Below are 17,956 nucleotides of genomic sequence, written 5' to 3'. Positions count from 1 at the left end.
GTGGTCCTGTTGGAAGGTGAACAATCGCCCCAGTCTGAGGTCCTGAGCGCTCTGGAGCAGGTTTTCATCAAGGAAGTCTCTCTGTACTTTGCTCCATTCATCTTTCCCTTGAACCTGACAAGTCTCCAAGTATCTGCCACTGAAAATAATCCTCACAGCATGATGCTGCCACCACCATGCTTCACCATAGGGATGCTATTGGCCAGGTGATGAGCGGTGCCTGGTTTCCTCCAGACGTAACGCTTGGCATTCAGGCCAAAGAGTCCAATCTAGGTTTCATCAGACCAGAGAATCTTGTATGTCATGGGATAACAGTCCTATAGGATCCCTTTGTCAAACTCTAAGCGGGCTGTCATGTGCCTTTTACTGAGGAGTGGCTTCCGTCAGACCACTCTACATTAAAGGCCTGATTGGTGGAGTGTTGCAGAGATGGTTGTCCTTCGGGAAGATACTCCCATATCTCTACAGAGGAACTCTGAAGCTCTGTCAGAGTGACCATCGGGTTCTTGGTCACTTCCCTGACCAAGGCCCTTCTCCCCCGATTGCTCAGTTTGGCTGGGCGGCAAGCTTTAGGAAGAGTCTTGTTGGTTCCAAACTTCTTCCATTTAAGAGTGATGGAGGCCACTGTGTTCTTGGGAACCTTCAATGCTGCAGAAATGTTTTGGTACCCTTCCCCAGATCTGTGCCTCGACACAATTCTGTCTCGACCTCATGGCTTGGTTTTTGCTCTGACATGCACTGTCAACTGTGGGACCTTTATATAGAGAGGTGTGTGCCTTTCCGAATCATGTCCAATCAATTGAATTTACCACAGGTGGACTCCAATCAAGTTGCAGAAACATCTAAAGGATGATCAATAGAAACAGGATGCACCTGAGCTCAATTTGTAGTCCCATAGCAAAGGGTCTAAATACTTACGTAAATAAGGTATTTCTGTTTTTTATTTTTTATAAATGTGGCAACATTTCTAGAAACCTGTTTTTGCTTTTTCAATATGGGGTATTTTGTGTAGATTGACGAGGGGAAAAAAATGCATTTAATTGTCACATCTTCTCCGGCCTCCTAACCACCAGTCCTGTCAACCCATCTTTACGCACACCTGCGTCACACCTGGACTTCATTACTCCCTGATTACTTACCCTTTATATAGCTCTCTTTTGTTATCAGTTTTGGTTAGGCAGTATTGGTTGTTTTTTGTCTGACGTTTGTCTTGTATCGTTCTATGTTCGGTAATATTAAACTCACTAACTGCACCTGGTTCCTGACTCCCTGTGTCAACATTACAGAATACTGCCTCACCAAATGGAAGCAGCAGTTAATGACGACATCTCCCAGATGGTCAGCGAACAGGGACACCTACTTTGCCAACACCATGACCAGCTGGCACAACTGGATGAGGTCCTGCGCGTTCATCAACGTCTCAACATTTCACTCGGGGTGTCACCTCAAACAAGCGGAGGACAAGTCGACCCAGCACCCCAGTCCATCCCAACAGCCCGCCCAGGTCAGCGATGCCCGTTTGTCCCTTCCCTCTATTTCACTCATCAGATGGGAGCCCCCACCACGGAGAGGTCCAAGGTTGCCACGGTTATTTTCCTGCTGACCGGACAGACATTGGAGTGGGCTATGGCCATCTGGGAGAGAGGAGGAGCTGGGTTCCTAAGAGGGGTTCATGGCTCTGTTCACGGGGGTCTTCAACCATCCACTGGAGGGCAGAGAGGAAACGCTAACTACAGCAGGATGACCACAGCGGAGTACGCGCTCACCTTTTGGACAGTGGCAGCATGCAGCACATGGAATGAGCAGGTGCTCTGCACCCTATTCAGAAGAGGATTGCGTGAAGAGGTCCAGACGGAGTTGGCGTGCTAAGATGACAAACTAATCTTCTTCGCGAGCATTGGCACCCCCATCGCCTCTCTCCCTCCTTCGTTGACCGTTCTGAGTCAGAGCCTGAAGGGGCCACACGCCTCCCCGCGGTTGAGCGACGCCGTCAGAGACAGTTAGGGCTATGTCCTTATTGTGGCCAGGAGGGGCACCAGCTTCTACGGTGTCCGGTACGTCTCAACCCGGAATCCACAAGAGCAGAGGGACGGCCCTGTGATCATCCGTCTCCTGGGTTAGGCATGAGTACTCCATCACTTTGCGCCAAACCTTTTTTTGTACCGATTTCACTAGCTGGCTGTCCCTCATCTATTGTTTCTTCAGCTCTAGTGGATTCCGGTGCCACAGGGAATTTTATTGACCAGGCCCTTGCCTCCTCCCTGCACATCACCTCATACCCGGTCTCCTCTCCATTTCCAGTCCAAGCGTTAGACATGCAACCATTGGAACCCAACACTATTACGCACATCACAGCTTCACTCACCCTCACCGTGGGACCCAAGCACCAGGAAAGCCTTTCCTTCCTCATCACCTCCGCACCTGTGCACAAAGTCATCCTTCGCCTTCCGTGGATCCAACTCCATAATCTCACGATCTCCTGGTCAGAGAGGAGGATTACCGCCTGGGGACCAGGATGACATAGGACCTGCTTTTCCGCACCCTGTGGTTCAACGTCAGTGGAGGGCCCTGTGAGTGTCTGCCAGCCCATCAATCGGTCCCCCATATCAATGGCCACGTGTTTTGGGACGTGGATGTGGACATCCGCCAGGCTCTGGAGAGGGAACCCACTCCTGCCACCTGCCTTCCGGAGTGCATCTACGTCCCCATGGGGGTCAGAGATCGGTTGCTGACCTTGGCACACATATCCCTCGCCATTGGACACCCAGGTATCACCAACACCACTCAATCCCTTTCTAAGAAATACTGGTGGTCCACTTTGGCGCAGGATGATGCTGTGTCAACTCATGTCAACACATGTTCAGTATGTACACAATTTAAATCTCCCCGGCACGCTCCAGCAGGTAAACTCTTTCACTTTCCCGTGCCTCAGCGTCCCTGGTCTCATCTTTCCATTGATTTTGTCACTGATCTCCCCTCCTCTGATGGGTTCACCATCATTTTGGTGGTTATGGACAGATTCTCAAAATCATGCCGTTTCATCCCTCTCTCTGATCTCAATACCGCTCTCTAGGTCGCTGAGGCACTGTTCCAGCAGGTCTTCCAGCACTATGGCCTTCCGGGGGATATCGTCTTCGATCGTGGCCCCCAATTCACATCTCATGTATGGAGGGCTTTCATGGAGAAGCTGGGTGTCACGGCCAGCCTCACTTCCGGGTACCGGCCTCAATCTAATGGGCAGGTGGAGCGGTTGAACCAGGAGCTGGGGAGGTTCCTGATGAGTCACTGCCAGGACCGGCAGGGGGAGTGGGCCCGATTCCTTCCTTGGGATGAATACGCCCAGAATTCATTGCAACATTCCTCCACCGGGCTGACTCCCTTCCAGTGTGTTCCGAGTTATCAGCCGGCCCTGGCTCCATGGACTCCGAGCCAGACCGAAGCTCCTGCGGTGGAGGAGTGGTTATGGCACGCAGAAGAGGTATGGAACAATACCCACGTGAGACAGCGTGCCATCCGCCATCAGAAAGAGCAAGGGATCACCACCACAGTGAGCTGGCTATCAGATGTTAATGCAAGTGTAGCGAAATGCTTGTGCTTCTAGTTCCAACAGTGCAGTAATGTCTAAAAAATAATCTAACAATTCCCAACAACTATCTAATACACACAAATCTAACAAGTAATCTACAATTCCCCAACAACTACCTAATACACACAAATCTAAAGGGGTGAATGAGAATATGTACATATAAGTATATAGATGAGTGATGGTTGAGCGGCATAGGCAAGGTGAGCGGCATAAAATACAGTATATACATGTGATATGAGTAATGAAAGATATGTAGACATTATTAAAGTGGCATTATTTGGAGTGGCATTGTTTAAAGTGACTAATGATCCATTTGTTAAAGTGCCCAGTGATTGGGTCTCAATGTGAGCAGCAGCCTCTCTGAGTTAGTGATTGTGGTTTAGCAGTTTGATGGCTTTGAGATAGAAGCTGTTTCTCAGTCTCTCAGTCCCAGCTTTGATGCACCTGTACTGACCTCGCCTTCTGGGTGATAGCGGTGTGAACAGGCAGTGGCTCGGGTGGTTGTTGTCCAGGAACCTCCCGCTCCTCCTGTCCTGTAAGAAGCTGAGTCCCCGGGGCCATTCAAGGTCCTCCGGAGGGTCAACGAGGTAACTTACAAATTACAACTCCCCACTAACTACCGGATCTTACCATCTTTTCATGTTTCCCTCCTCAGGCTAGTGGTTCCTGGTGTCCTGGCTGATGCCGTCCCCCACAACCCCCCTCCGCCTCCCTTGGACATCGAGGGGAGCCCTGCCTCTGCTGTCAGATCACTCCTAGACTTCCGACGTCATGGGGGGGGGGGGGGGTGTACAGTCCAGAGGAGGGGTGCTGAGTTCCAGTGGACGACATTCTAGATCCCAACATCATCCGAGAATTCCACCTTCGCCGTCCTCATCCTGCGGCTGGAGCCGCGCGCCGGGGGCAGGTATTGTCACGTCTACTCCTGCTCCCCCTCTCCGGCGCTCGACGTCGCCGGTCTACTAACCACCGGTCCTGGCCACCCATCTCTATGCACACCTGCGTCTCATCATCAGTCACACCTGGACTTCCTTACTCCCTCCTTACTTACCCTTTATATAGCACTCTTTTGTTATCAGTTATCAGGCAGTATTGGTTGTTTCCCTGTCAGACATTTCTCTTGGTTTGTATCGTTCTATGTTCGTTAATATTAAACTCACTAACTGCACCTGCTTCCTGACTCCCTGCGTCGACGTTACATTAATTAATTTTATAATAAGGCTGTAACAAAACGTGGAAAAAGTGAAGGGGTCTGAATACTTTCCAAACGCACTGTATACAGCCAATACATACAGGTAGAAAAAGTGCAGTTCATAATCAACAATTCATCTGTACACTACATACATAGTACACATTAGTACACTATGTCAACTACAATATCAACTGAATGCCAGCCCGCTGGTCCTACTAGTGTCTTTTAATACAGTATTATATAGTATTGTATCCCAGTATTGTATGGAGAAGCTGTGTCTCTCATATAGAAGCTGAATGGGTTATTCAGTTCACAGAGATTATTTAGAGTCTGACTGTGACTGAAACCCTCTGGCAATATTACAGGTCACCTTCACCACATACAAACACACACACACCCTTCTTCATCCCCAGCACATTACTCCTGATGTCTAATGGCTGCCACCCACATCCTCACCCCTCCTCCCCCTCCCCTGCAGTGTATTACATCCATTGGATACATCACAGACAGACAGGGGAGCAGCCTCCTGTCAGAGAAATAGCTCTGCCTGCGTGTGGCGCATACTAATGATCTAACCTACTGCTGCGGGTGGAGTCTAACCCTGTGTTGCTGATGTCGCATACTGATGTGGTTATTCACCCTCACATTGTCTGCTGTGTCATAGACAGAGAGGTGAGATGACTTCCTCCATATTGTTTATGTCACATACGGTAAGACTTTTGCCCATTCACGCAGAGAGGGACAGAGACCCAAACACAGACACCAGCATGGGCACAGACGCACACACGCACCCACACACCCTTCTTCAGCCTCCCTTACACTGCTCTCATGTGGCTATGGGCTCAGGGTAGTCTGGAACTTTCAGTCTCTCTGTGGGACAGCACAGGAGATCAGAGTGCATCACACAGTCTTCAGTCCAAGCAAGCCTGGTTTGAGATGTGTCCATATACTGTAAACAGGATGATTAGGGAAATCGTTCTCGTTGCAAAGCATTTAAATGTTTGAAACAAACTATTATATTCATCTGACTATCCAAAATAATAGCATTATTCTGTGCATGTAAACATACTCAATATGTCTAAATGATTTAGTGCCAGTAGTTACCTACAAGCTGAAATTCCACAGGCCTTGTGAATGAAGCAGAGCCGTTGTGGGACGTGAGGAGTGAAGAAATGACCAGATGTGTGTGTGTATATGCGTGTGTGGACCAGATAACAGTAAATAACAGAAGGCAGAGCTCCAGACACCTGCGGGGGGGAGCTGCATGACAGGACCCACTCGAGGCTCTGTTCTGTTCAGAACGCCATCCACCCCCTCTCCTCAGCTTCAAATTACTCACACACCCACACTCCATGCCTGAACTGACGTTACGTCATCCGTAATCTCCCGTTGGAGGTATATGCCCTCCACACGAAACACCGTCTAAGGAGTAACCTTATTTATCCTCATCCATTCTCCCAGGCATAAATGGGCATCCCAGGGATGGCGACTATAAAAATGAATGAGAAGGGGTGGCTGCCATGCCCCACCTGACCCTCACATCTCTGGGTCTTTACTCCACTCGAGAGCCGACCAATCAAAGCAATGGTCCTCTCACTGATTGACTCTCCTTAGGCATCCAGTTCCACTTCATGTGAACCACAAAAATCCTCAGATATTACGGCTCCTTCTCAACCTTTATGTTCCGAGTTCTCTCTCAGCTGAATCTCAGAAATCATCTGTTATTACAGCTCCCTCTTCACCCTAATGTGTTGTGTTACTCTCTCTGAGAATCACACAGACTCCTGAGATATTATGGCCCTCTCCCTGGGCCCCTCTCCACAGCCTCCTCCCCCCACCCTTCTGCTGAGATCTTCATAATAACTCTTGGGTGCAAAAGCATACCCTGGAGCACCATGCTCAGCTCCATCACGTTTTTGCTGCTCATTATACAGGTTTAATTTTACACTGCAGAGGGATCTCATTCTCTCTCTGCTCATTTTGATGAAGGAATTTTTTTAAGGTGGCTCAAAAAAGGAAGAACCAAAAAATATTACTCAATCTAATGACTAAGCCTATTAGAATATAATGACATTTGAACCAAATGATAAGTAACAGGTAGTAGAGTCTTCTAGGGATGCAGTGGGTCTGTGAGAGAGATACGACGCAGTGAAGGGTTAAATAGGGCTAATGCCAGGAAGGTTTCAGTCAGACTCAAAATAGTCTCTGTGTGAACTGAATAACGTACAGTATTCAGCTTCTATATGAGAGACTCAGCTTCTCCATACAATACTATATTAAAAACCACTAGTAGGACCAGTTGGCTGGCCTTTAGTTGATATTGTAGTTGATGGCATGTACTGATGTGTAGAGTGTATATAATTTACAGATGAATCATTGATCGCTCATGAACTGCACTTTTTCAACCTGTATGTATTGCCTGTATATGTCCTTGTCTATGCTTGATTGTGTTTTTATTATGTATGCACACCCTCCTGTATTTCCACACAGGGATAACACAGTCATTATCTTATCTTAGACATCCACCTATGCATATCTATGTTATCTATGTTAGTCAAACTCTAAATAGTCTCTCAATGAACTGAAGATATAGTCTGCAGCCTCTATGCAGCCTCTATGGGAGACAGACACCACTTCTTCATACAATACTGGGATAGGCTACAATACATGTAGCTACACATATAAATAAGGGCACAGACCACAGACATACCTTGACATGTGTATATGGATAACGGGGAAAGGCTAGGAGAGGTTAGCTACATGCAGAGTTGAACAACAAAACAGTGGGTGAAAACCACTGATTGAATGGAGAATGCTGATGTAACAACGTTACAATTCAATGCATGAACAAAGGGGTTAGTTATCGATCAGACCAGCCTTCAGTCAGGAATCGCTCTCTCTACCCCGTTTCCCATTTGGACCCAGACACGCAGGCGCATACGCACATTCGCATGTGCGCATGCTGGCACTATACATACGTACGCACACACACGCACATACACACACTGTCTCCCAGTCTGACCATGTGATTCCATTACTGTCTGCCCCTTTTGTTTCTACTATCATTACTACTAGACATGAAGGTACTGGACCACTTCCACCACACTGTCCCTAATGGACATCAATAACATAAGACCAACAACAGTAGTGATGGAATGTAGATCTGACTTACTGCAACACCATGCTTCATGTTCAATGATTGTGGTTGTGTTATCTACTAGTTGAATGCACAGAGCCCCTCTACAAACACAGTGGAATACACATCTACCCAACACCCATAATGGACATCAATACAACATAAGATAAACAACAGTAGAAAGACAGGATGTATGATAAGATCAAACATACTGTAGTAATATGCGCCATGTAGCCTATAAACAAAGAACCCGTAGAAGACACAAAGACATGGTGTAGGGGTTGGTCTAAGGAGGACGTTGCCCTGACAGAGAGGTACGGCCAACCAGAACCATTTTGCGTCATTCTGGAGACTCCAAGGCTCCGAAGTTGCTCATTAATCAGGCTGGTGGGTTTAAATGCCATTAATATTTCATGTGCAGATCAATCGTATATTGGGCCTGTCTGTCTGCCTGGTGTAGCCCATAACCTGGGTGTATCGTACATCGTGAGATGGGTTGGAGGGGGCAGGCTGCTAGTGTGAATTATTTATTGTGTCTAAACTCTGCTGAACACAGCACAAATATACAGCAACCACACAGCCTGGTAGAACAGACGTGTGCGCGTGTGCATGTGCGTGTGCGTGTGTATTGCCTACAGATCATTGGTCCTTTGAGCTGGATACTCCAGACACACAGAGAGAATAAGAAGAGTACAAGGAGTAAGAAAATCTACCAAGATAGGTCTGCTAAGGTCTGCCAGGAATGATGCTGCTTTGGACATGATCACATCTCTATCAAAGTGTTTGAACACCAGTTACAGTAATGTGTGTACGGGTATAGCTTGAGTCTACATACAGTTTGAAGTCGGAAGTTAACATACACTTAGGTTGGACTCATTAAAACTTGTTTTTCAACCACTCCACAAATGTATTGTTAACAAACTAGTTTTGGCAAGTCAGTTAGTCTACTTTGTGCATGACACAAGTAATTTTTCCAACAATTGTTGACAGACAGATTATTTCACTTATAATTCACTGTATCACAATTCCAGTGGGTCAGAAGTTTACATACACTAAGTTGACTGTGCCTTTAAATAGCTTGGAAAATTCCAGAAAATGATGTCATGGCTTCAGAAACTTCTGATATTCTAATTGACATAATTTCAGTCAATTGAAGGTGCACCTGTGGATTCATTTCAAGGCCTACCTTCAAACTCAGTGCCTCTTTGCTTGACATCATGAGGAAATCAAAAGAAATCAGCCAAGACCTCAGAATAAAAATTGTAGACCTCCACAAATCTGGTTCATCCTTGGGAGTAATTTCCAAACGCCTGAAGTTACCACGTTCATCTGTACAAACAGTACGCAAGTATAAACACCATGGGACCACGCAGCCGTCATGCCGCTCAGGAAGGAGACATTTTCTATCTCCTAGAGATGAACATACTTTGTTGTGAAAAGTGCAAATCAATCCCAGAACAACAGCAAAGGACCTTGTGAAGATGATGGAGGAAACAGGTACAAAAGTATCTATATACACAGTAAAACGAGTCCTATATTGACATAACCTGAAAGGCTGCTCAGCAAGGAAGAAGCCACTGCTCCAAAACAGCCATAAAAAAACCAGACTACGGTTTGCAACTGCACATGGGGACAAAGATCGTACTTTTTGGAGAAATGTCCTCTGGTCTGATGAAACAAAAATAGACCTGTTTGGCTATAATGACCATCGTTATGTTTGGAGGAAAAAGGGGGAGGCTTGCAAGCCAAAGAAAACCATCCCAACCGTGAAGCACAGGGGTGGCAACATCATGTTGTGGGGGTGCTTTGCTGCAGGAGGGACTGGTGCACTTCACAAAATAGATGGCATCATGAGGAAGGAATATTATGTGGATATATTGAAGCAACATCTCAAGACATCAGTCAGGAAGTTAAAGCTTGGTCGCAAAAGGGTCTTCCAAATGGACAATGACCCCAAGCATACTTCCAAAGTTGTGGCAAAATGGCTTAAGGACAACAAAGTCAAGGTATTGGAGTGGCCATCGCAAAGACCTGACCTCAATCCCAAAGAAAATTTGTGGGCAGAATTGAAAAAGCGTGTGCGAGCAAGGTCTACAAACCTGACTCAATTACACCAGCTCTGTCAGGAGGAATGAGCCATAATTCACCCAACTTATTGTGGGAAGCTTGTGGAAGGCTACCCCGAAACGTTTGACCCACATTAAACAATTTAAAGGTAATCAAATACTAATTGAGTGTATGTAAACTTTTGACCCACTGGGAATGTGATGAAAGAAATAAAAGCTGAAATACAAAATTCTCTCTACTATTATTCTGACATCTCACATTCTTAAAATAAAGTGGTGATCCTAACTGACCTAAAATTGAATTTTTACTGGGATTAAATGTCAGGAATTGTGAAAAACTGAGTTTAAATGTATTTGGCTAAAGTTTATGTAAACTTCAGACTTCAACTGTAGATACATAAATTCATCTATATGATATATACAGCCATCACCAAATAAAGATTCTCATGACTTGGCCATCATGCTCTGTGATGTTATCAGGGTCGTGTTCATTAGGGATCAAATGAAAGAAAACTGACTGAAACAGGGAGGGACTATCTGAACTTGTCCAATAAGACTCTGGAAGACATTTTGCTACAGTGCGCCCTAACAAATATGACCCTGTTGTATTGTTTTTGTAGAGGTGGTGTATGTGTGGATGTATAGCTCAGCTACCTATCTATCATTAGTATGTGTGGTGTAGGGGTGGTGCATAATGTCTGGATGGTGTGTGGGCTGCAGTACCTCTCCTCCTCCAGCAGGGGCCCTCTCTGATGGTGTACGACAGCTCAGTGAACTCTATGTCCACAGCAGAGCGCCGAGGCAGGTGGGAGAACCGCTGGGCCTCCGTAATGTGGTTCTCCACTTTCTTTAGGTGGGTGAGCAGCGGGGCCTCCGTGGGCACACCCCCACCCCCAGGGAGTTTGGTTTCCTCCATGGGGATGCTGACAGAGACAGACGTCTCCAACGTCCTCTCAGCCATACTAACAGACTGGAAAAGAGGGGGAAAACTGTCAGTTATTATAATACTACAGATTTCATGTTATTATTACACATGTTATTATTGTGATGAGTGGGCATATGAGATGAGATTCTAAAAGTAGGTTACCCAGCAAACCAGGAACATTCCCAGAACATTGCCTAAAATTCCCATTAAGTTCTAGTTAGAATTTTATCTAACATTAGGAGAATATTCCAAGGAATATTCTCCTAACATTCACTAAAATGTTGTGCACAACATCTGTAACAACAACCACAGAACATTCTCCAAAAGCTATTAGGTTTCCAGAAAATATAATAACAGTAATGTTTTCCCAGCAAACCAAAATTGGTTCTGTGAAAGTTCCCAGAACATTTGTGAGGTTGCGGAAAATGTTCTCTTAAACCAAAAACTATCCAGTCATGCTGATGATTAAGGTTTGTATAAAACATTCACCTGATGTTGCAAGAACATTCCCAGAATGGAGATCCCAAAAGATATGTTCCCAAAACGCAAAAGACAGATGAAATGTGTTCTAGGAATGTTCTTGCAACATCAGGTGACTGTTTTTACACTATAGAAGAAACAATGTAGAATCATCCACACAAGTGGACAGAATTTGTGTTTTGGGAACATACCTTTAATGATGTCCCCACAATGTTCTCACCAGAATGTTCCAACAACCTAATGAAACATTCTGGTAACCTTTAAAGAATAGATTAAATGGGTTCTAGGAAAGTTCTTGCAACACCAGACAAATGTTTTATACAAATATTCTATAGTCATCAGCATGACAGGACAGTATTTGTGTTATGAGAACATTTGCTGCGACCTACCAAATGTTCTGGGAACTTTCACAGAAACAATTTTGGTTTGCTGGATATTCTGTTAAATCCCAAAGCAAATGGGGCAGAATAGATCCATATTATGTTATCATACCATGGGATATAGATAGACCCAATTCTCTGCCATGGGCTTGGAGGTTTGAGTATTGAAATGTAATAAAAGTGATAGATTATCAAGCAATTGAGTGAATGATGACATGACTAACTGACATTGATTGACTGAAAAACAAACTCTGCCAGGCCTACTCCATAAGGACATGACCTGGACAATCAGTTTGTAATGTAGGGATGGTGTTGCTCTATATAAAGCTGTGAATAGCGATGATGAGACAGTGGAAACAGTGTTGTAGTGATTGCAGACATGCTAGACAAGCTCTTAGAGGTTCGATGGTTTTGGCCGTGCTAATGTGATTAGGGCTATAGACGTCACAAGTCACACCCTATTCCCTATATAGTGCACTACTTTCTTACCAGAGGCCTATAGGGAATAGGGGGCCATTTGGGACACAGATTTGGTCTAGTTGTATAATGCTGTAAGAGGTTTTATTAGGTCTACAGTATAGACAGGCTGGATGTGAGGGATCTGATTCCCGGCCAGTACGAGGAGTGGAGGATTTGGTTACAGACTAGCAGAGCCTTATAGTGCTGAAATGGCTAATTCACGAGAAACCTCCTGGCCTACACGGAGTATCCCCCCTCCCCCACTCCTGACTCCCCACTCACTCTGGCCTGGGCAACGTGGAGACACGTAGCACCACACAAGCCAATTAAGAGGAAATACACCAATATTTCACATTAGCTTTCACACACACACACACATTTTATACTACCTGTACACCTACGCTTACCACACCACAAAAAAAAGTCCTTCCTATCGAAGGTTGGTTGGAACACGAAACCTGTCTGTTTTTTTCTGGTTCCCTTGTTTTGTAACTCGCATATCAAACCTGCTCTATTGATTCTAGCTCCTATGAATTATTCTAAGGGGGACTTGGTTTCCCTACTACAGCATGAAAGGCAGGCAGGCAGAGCAACACCAACACTATTTATGGGTTGCACGTTGTCACAATATTGTTGTGAATGTTTTTTGGAAGACTGACTCCCGACTGAACGTTCTACTCAAGCTGTCTGAAGCTCATAGCTAGGCAGTCATAATATACAGTACACTACAGTGCATTCGGAAAGTACTCAGACCCCTTGACTGTTTCCACAATTTATGTTACAGGCTTATTCTAAAATTGATTAAATAGTTTTTTCCTCCTCATCAATCTACAAACAATACCCGAATAATGACGACACAAAAACAGGCTTTTCGAAATGTTTAAACTGTATTACTAATAAAAATGGAAATATCACATTTATATGAGTATCCAGACCCTTTACTTAGTACTTTTTTGAAGCACCTTTGGCAGCAAATACAGCCTTGTGTCGTCTTGGGTATGACACTACAAGCTTGTATTTGGGGAGTGTCTCCCATTCTTCTCTGCAGATCCTCTCAAAATCTGTCAGGTTGAATGGGGAGCGTCGCTGCACAGCTATTTTAAAGTCTCTCCAGAGATGTTCGATCGAGTTCAAGTCCGGGCTCTGGCTGGGCCACTCAAGGACATTGAGACTTGTCCCGAAGCCACTCCTGCGTTGCCTTGGCCGTGTGGTTAGGGTCGTTGTCCTGTTGGAAGGTGAACCTTCACCCCAGTCTGAGGTCCTGAGCTCTCTGGTGAACGTTTTCATAATGGATCTCTCTGTACTTTGCTCCATTCATCTTTCCCTCGATCCTGACTAGTCTCCCAATCCCTGCCGCTGAAAAAAATCCCCACAACATGATGCTACCACCACCATGCTTCACCATAGGGATAGTGCCAGGTTTCCTCCAGATGTGACGCTTGGCATTTAGGCCAAAGAGTTCAATCTTGGTTTCATCAAACCAGAGAATCTTGTTTCTCATGGTCCGACAGTCCTTTCGGTGCCTTTTGGCAAATTCCAAGCCGGCTGTCATGTGCCTTTTACTTCCATCTGGTCACTCTACCATAAAGGTCTGATTGGTGAAGTGCTGCAGAGATGGTTGTTCTTGTGGAAGTTTCTCCCATCTCCACAGAGGAGCTCTGGAGCTCTGTCAGAGTGACCATTGGATTCTTGGTCAACTCCCTGACCTAGGCCCTTCTTCCACGATTGCTCAGTTCGGCCGGGCAGCCATCTCTAGGAAGAGTATTGGTGGTTCCAAACTTCTTCCATTTAAGAATGATGGAGGCCACTGTGTTCTTGGGGACATTCAATGCTGCAAAAGTGTTTTGGTACCCTTCCCCAGATCTGTGCCTCGACACAATCCTGTCTTGGAGAGCTATGGACAATTCCTTCGATCTCATGGCTTGGTTTTTGCTCTGACATGCACTGTCAACTGTGGGACCTTATATCGACAGGTGTGTGCCTTTCCAAATCATGTCCAATCAATTGAATTTACCACAGGTGGACTCCAATCACGTTGTAGAAACATGTCAAAGATGATCAAAGGAAACAGGATGCACCTGAACTCAATTTCGAGTCTCATAGCAAAGTGTCTGAATAGGTATGTAAATAAGGTTTCTGTTTTTTATTCTTAATAAATTTGCAAAAAAAATCTAACAATTAATTTTCACTTTGTCATTATGGGGTATTGTGTGTTGATTGATGAGGGGTAAAAAATATTTTATTCATTTTAGAATAAGGCTGTAACATAACAAAAGGTGGAAAAAGTCAAGGAGTCGGAAAACTTTCTGAATACAGACATGGGGCTTTACCTGTAAAGTACTGTCTTTTTGCAGGTTCAGATTTCTGTCTCAATGGGGTAGGAGGTAGAAATGCAGCAATTTATTTGCTCAACACCTAGTCCTGTTACAATATGTAAAGGCCCAGTCAGTGAGTCATCAGAGTATACTGTAGGTGCGGCTGGCTGCAGCCCCTTATGACTGCCTAGCTTCAGACAGCTTGATTTATCCACAAAGAGCTTTATAATAAGTTGCAGTGTGAGAAAGCACACTTACAAGCAATGGACGTATACTTGACAACATATTAGAGGTAGTTTGAAGTGTGTTATTGTGTATCAAGTCAATAGGAAGTCGCATAGGCCTAAGCTGCCACATACAGTTGAAGTCTGTAGATACTTTTGTACCTGTTTCCTACAGCATCTTCACAAGGTCCTTTACTGTTGTTCTGGGATTGATTTGCACTTTTCGCACCAAAGTACGTTCATCTCTAGGAGACAGAACACGTCTCCTTCCTGAGCAGTATGTCGGCTGCGTGGTCCCATGGTGTTTATACTTGTGTACTATTGTTTGTACAGATGCAGGCGTTTGGAAATTGCTCCCAAGAATGAACCAGACTTGTGGAGGTCTACCATTTTTTTTTCTTTGGTCTTGGCTGGTTTCTTTTGATTTTCCCATGATGTCAAGCAAAGAGGCACTGAGTTTGAAGGTAGGCCTTGAAATACATCCACAGGTCCACCTCTAATTGACTCAAATTATGTCAATTAGCCTATCAGAAGCTTCTAAAGCCATGACATCATTTTCTGGAATTGTCCATGCTGTTTAAAGGCACAGTCAACTTAGTGTATGTAAACTTCTGGCCCACTGGAATTGTGATACAGTGTGCCTAAGTGAAATAATCTGTCTGTGAACAATTGTTAGAAAAATGACTTGTGTCATGCTCAGAGTAGATGTCCTAACCGACTTGCTAAAACAATAGTTTGTTAACAATAAATTTGTGGAGTGGTTGAAAAACTAGTTTTAATGACTCCAAACTGTGTATGTAAACTTCCGACTTCAACTGTAGTTTCAACTGTAGTTGAAATGATACACAGCAGTGCAGCTAACATATCTCACAGCAAAACTGCAAAGAACCAACACTGTATCACATCAGTTTCTTCCCTGAAGGTAGAGTTGCCCTTAAGACAGACGTAATAAAGAAAACTCCAATCTGCATTGTGTGGTGCTGTTATAGGCCTACTGTAAAGTGTCAATTCTGTTTAGCATGGCTCGAACCTTACATCCTAGATTGTGGAAAAGGAGAAAACCAACTGACCATGGCTTCTATTGATTGACATTCCATTAGTGAACTTCAATTAGAACACTGCTTTAAGCACTAGAACCCGTCCGACCACTAGCACACTGCTTTAAGCCCTAGAACTCAACCGACCACTAGAACACTGCTTTATGCCCTAGAACCCGACCGACCATTAGAACACTGCTTTAAGCCCTAGAACTCAACCGACCACTAGCACACTGCTTTAAGCCCTAGAACTCAACCGACCACTAGAACACTGCTTCAGGCCCTAGAAGCCGACCGACCACTAGCACACTGCTTTAAGACCTATACAGAACCCTGACAAACCAATGGACTCAGCATTTTTACAAACCATTTGTATCCAAAATGGCACCATGTTTCCTATATAGAGTGCTACTTTTTATCAGAACCCTATTATCACATTATGCTCTGCAGAACCCTAACGAACCATAATGGGTTCATCCCAACAGAACCTGTGTATCCCAAATGGCACCCTTTCCCAAGTAGTGCACTATAAAAGGAATAGGGTGCCATTATGGACGCAGACAGACAGACCATAATGGGGTCTCTCTCTGTGAGATCAAGGCTGCCCTGTTCTTTCCTCTCTCATGCAATTGCCCTGCCGCCTGGCCACGTGATGGAATGGGGAGGAAATAAGGTGTCACATCTAAAGACATATGGTTAATGTCTTTCGTCCGTAGCCTTAGCTGATACATTCCTGGCAGTAAGGAATCCAGTGCTTGTCTGTCTTAATGAGTAATTACTTGGTAATAGCCTAGAGAAGTGACACAGGTTCTCTCTTTCAGAGGCACCTGTTACTATGTTCCCTATGATGAGGTAAACATCAAACCATCTATTGAAGCTGTGTTCTTTGAGCTCTCTACCTCTCCACTAGAACAAAGGCTAAACCTAATTATGGTTGTACTGCACATGGGCTAATATGAACATACTGTACAATCCTGAGGTGTTTGGAAGGAGGGTGGACTGAGTGAAAGAAGAGAGGTTGTTCCATGCTGTTCCATGCATTACATCACTAATACATGCATGATCTGAAATAGACTGCTATTCCACAAACACACACAGGCCTAGATGCAAGCATAAACACAATACACACAAATATAAACAGCTCATTTTCAATTCTACGCATTATGAAACATTTACAAATGATGCATTAGTTAATCCAACATACCTTTTCTTGAGTGTTGACTTGACCAACAATAGAGCACTCCGTTCCCATTTATGAAGAGAACTGCTCAGTTCATCACTTTACAATGAAACAGCAGACCCAGCAACAAGAGATGGTTCCCAACGATCTCAGTCCCGTGCCAGGCAAAGATCGTCACTGTGTTCCAGGCTCCATGAAGGTTCGGTTCGGTTACGGCGCGATGGAGGATGAGGAAACGATGTTTTCCCCCCCCAAAAAAAGATCACTCGGTGCTTGTTAGGCTACATAACGTTCTGCACACAATATCTACCGCAATTATTGTCGAAAATTATAAAATCCCCCTTCTGACCGGAACAAGTGTGGTATGATGATTGTCCGAGATTAATAATTCAACAAATGCTGCATCTTTAGTCAATCAAACAGGAGTGCGTTCGATTTCTGACAGGTTATAGGCTAAATCAGATGGGTTTTACTTATTTCATTCCCATATCCAGAACACCCATCAGACTACTCACAAACGTCCTTGCGGTGTAGATTATATTTTATTTCCTCCGTCTAGTCTCCACGTCCTCTTCTGGCTTGCTGCAGTAGCTCAATTGCACGCAGTACGGTTATCTTGCCGGTCAGTGCCTCTCTGGCACGCCCGTCGGTCTGGGTTTCAGGGCGTTACTGGCAGGTTTTGCGAGGAGATAGTCCACAGGAAGCCCGGGCTGAATGCTTTATAGAGCCATGATGATGTGTTTATTGTGTTTTATGTGTAGGACACATATGAATCGGGCTTATGGGTTTTCATCTGAATGAAATCAAAACAGAAATTGGTAGACCTATAGGCTACCGACCCCACACAAAGTTGCATTATGGGGTGCCAACAGTAGTTTACAAATGCGATTAACATATAACACAGCAGAATAATACTTGAATTGTGCAATTACAAATATTTATCGCACTATTTTTGCTATTCCTTATTGGGCAGAAC

General features: G+C 44.8%; 1 protein-coding gene across 1 annotated transcript in view; it reads right to left on the bottom strand.

The window, feature by feature from the left end:
- Positions 1-17,676, bottom strand: part of abcg4a (ATP-binding cassette, sub-family G (WHITE), member 4a) — a 37,067-nt gene extending 19,391 nt beyond the window's left edge. The window contains exons 1-2 of the mRNA XM_029701714.1: positions 17,005-17,676; positions 10,704-10,950 (exon numbers count right to left, since the gene is read on the bottom strand). Of these exons, the coding sequence (XP_029557574.1) occupies positions 10,704-10,950; positions 17,005-17,052 (295 nt within the window). The 5' untranslated portion in view covers positions 17,053-17,676. The remainder of the gene's footprint in view (positions 1-10,703; positions 10,951-17,004) is intronic.
- Between the last annotated feature and the right edge of the window lie 280 nt (positions 17,677-17,956).

This window comes from Salmo trutta, chromosome 19 (assembly GCF_901001165.1).
Source record: "Salmo trutta chromosome 19, fSalTru1.1, whole genome shotgun sequence".
Lineage (NCBI taxonomy): Eukaryota > Metazoa > Chordata > Actinopteri > Salmoniformes > Salmonidae > Salmo > Salmo trutta.
Note: the sequence above shows the minus strand (reverse complement) of the source record. Positions and strands in the feature narration are given on the sequence as shown.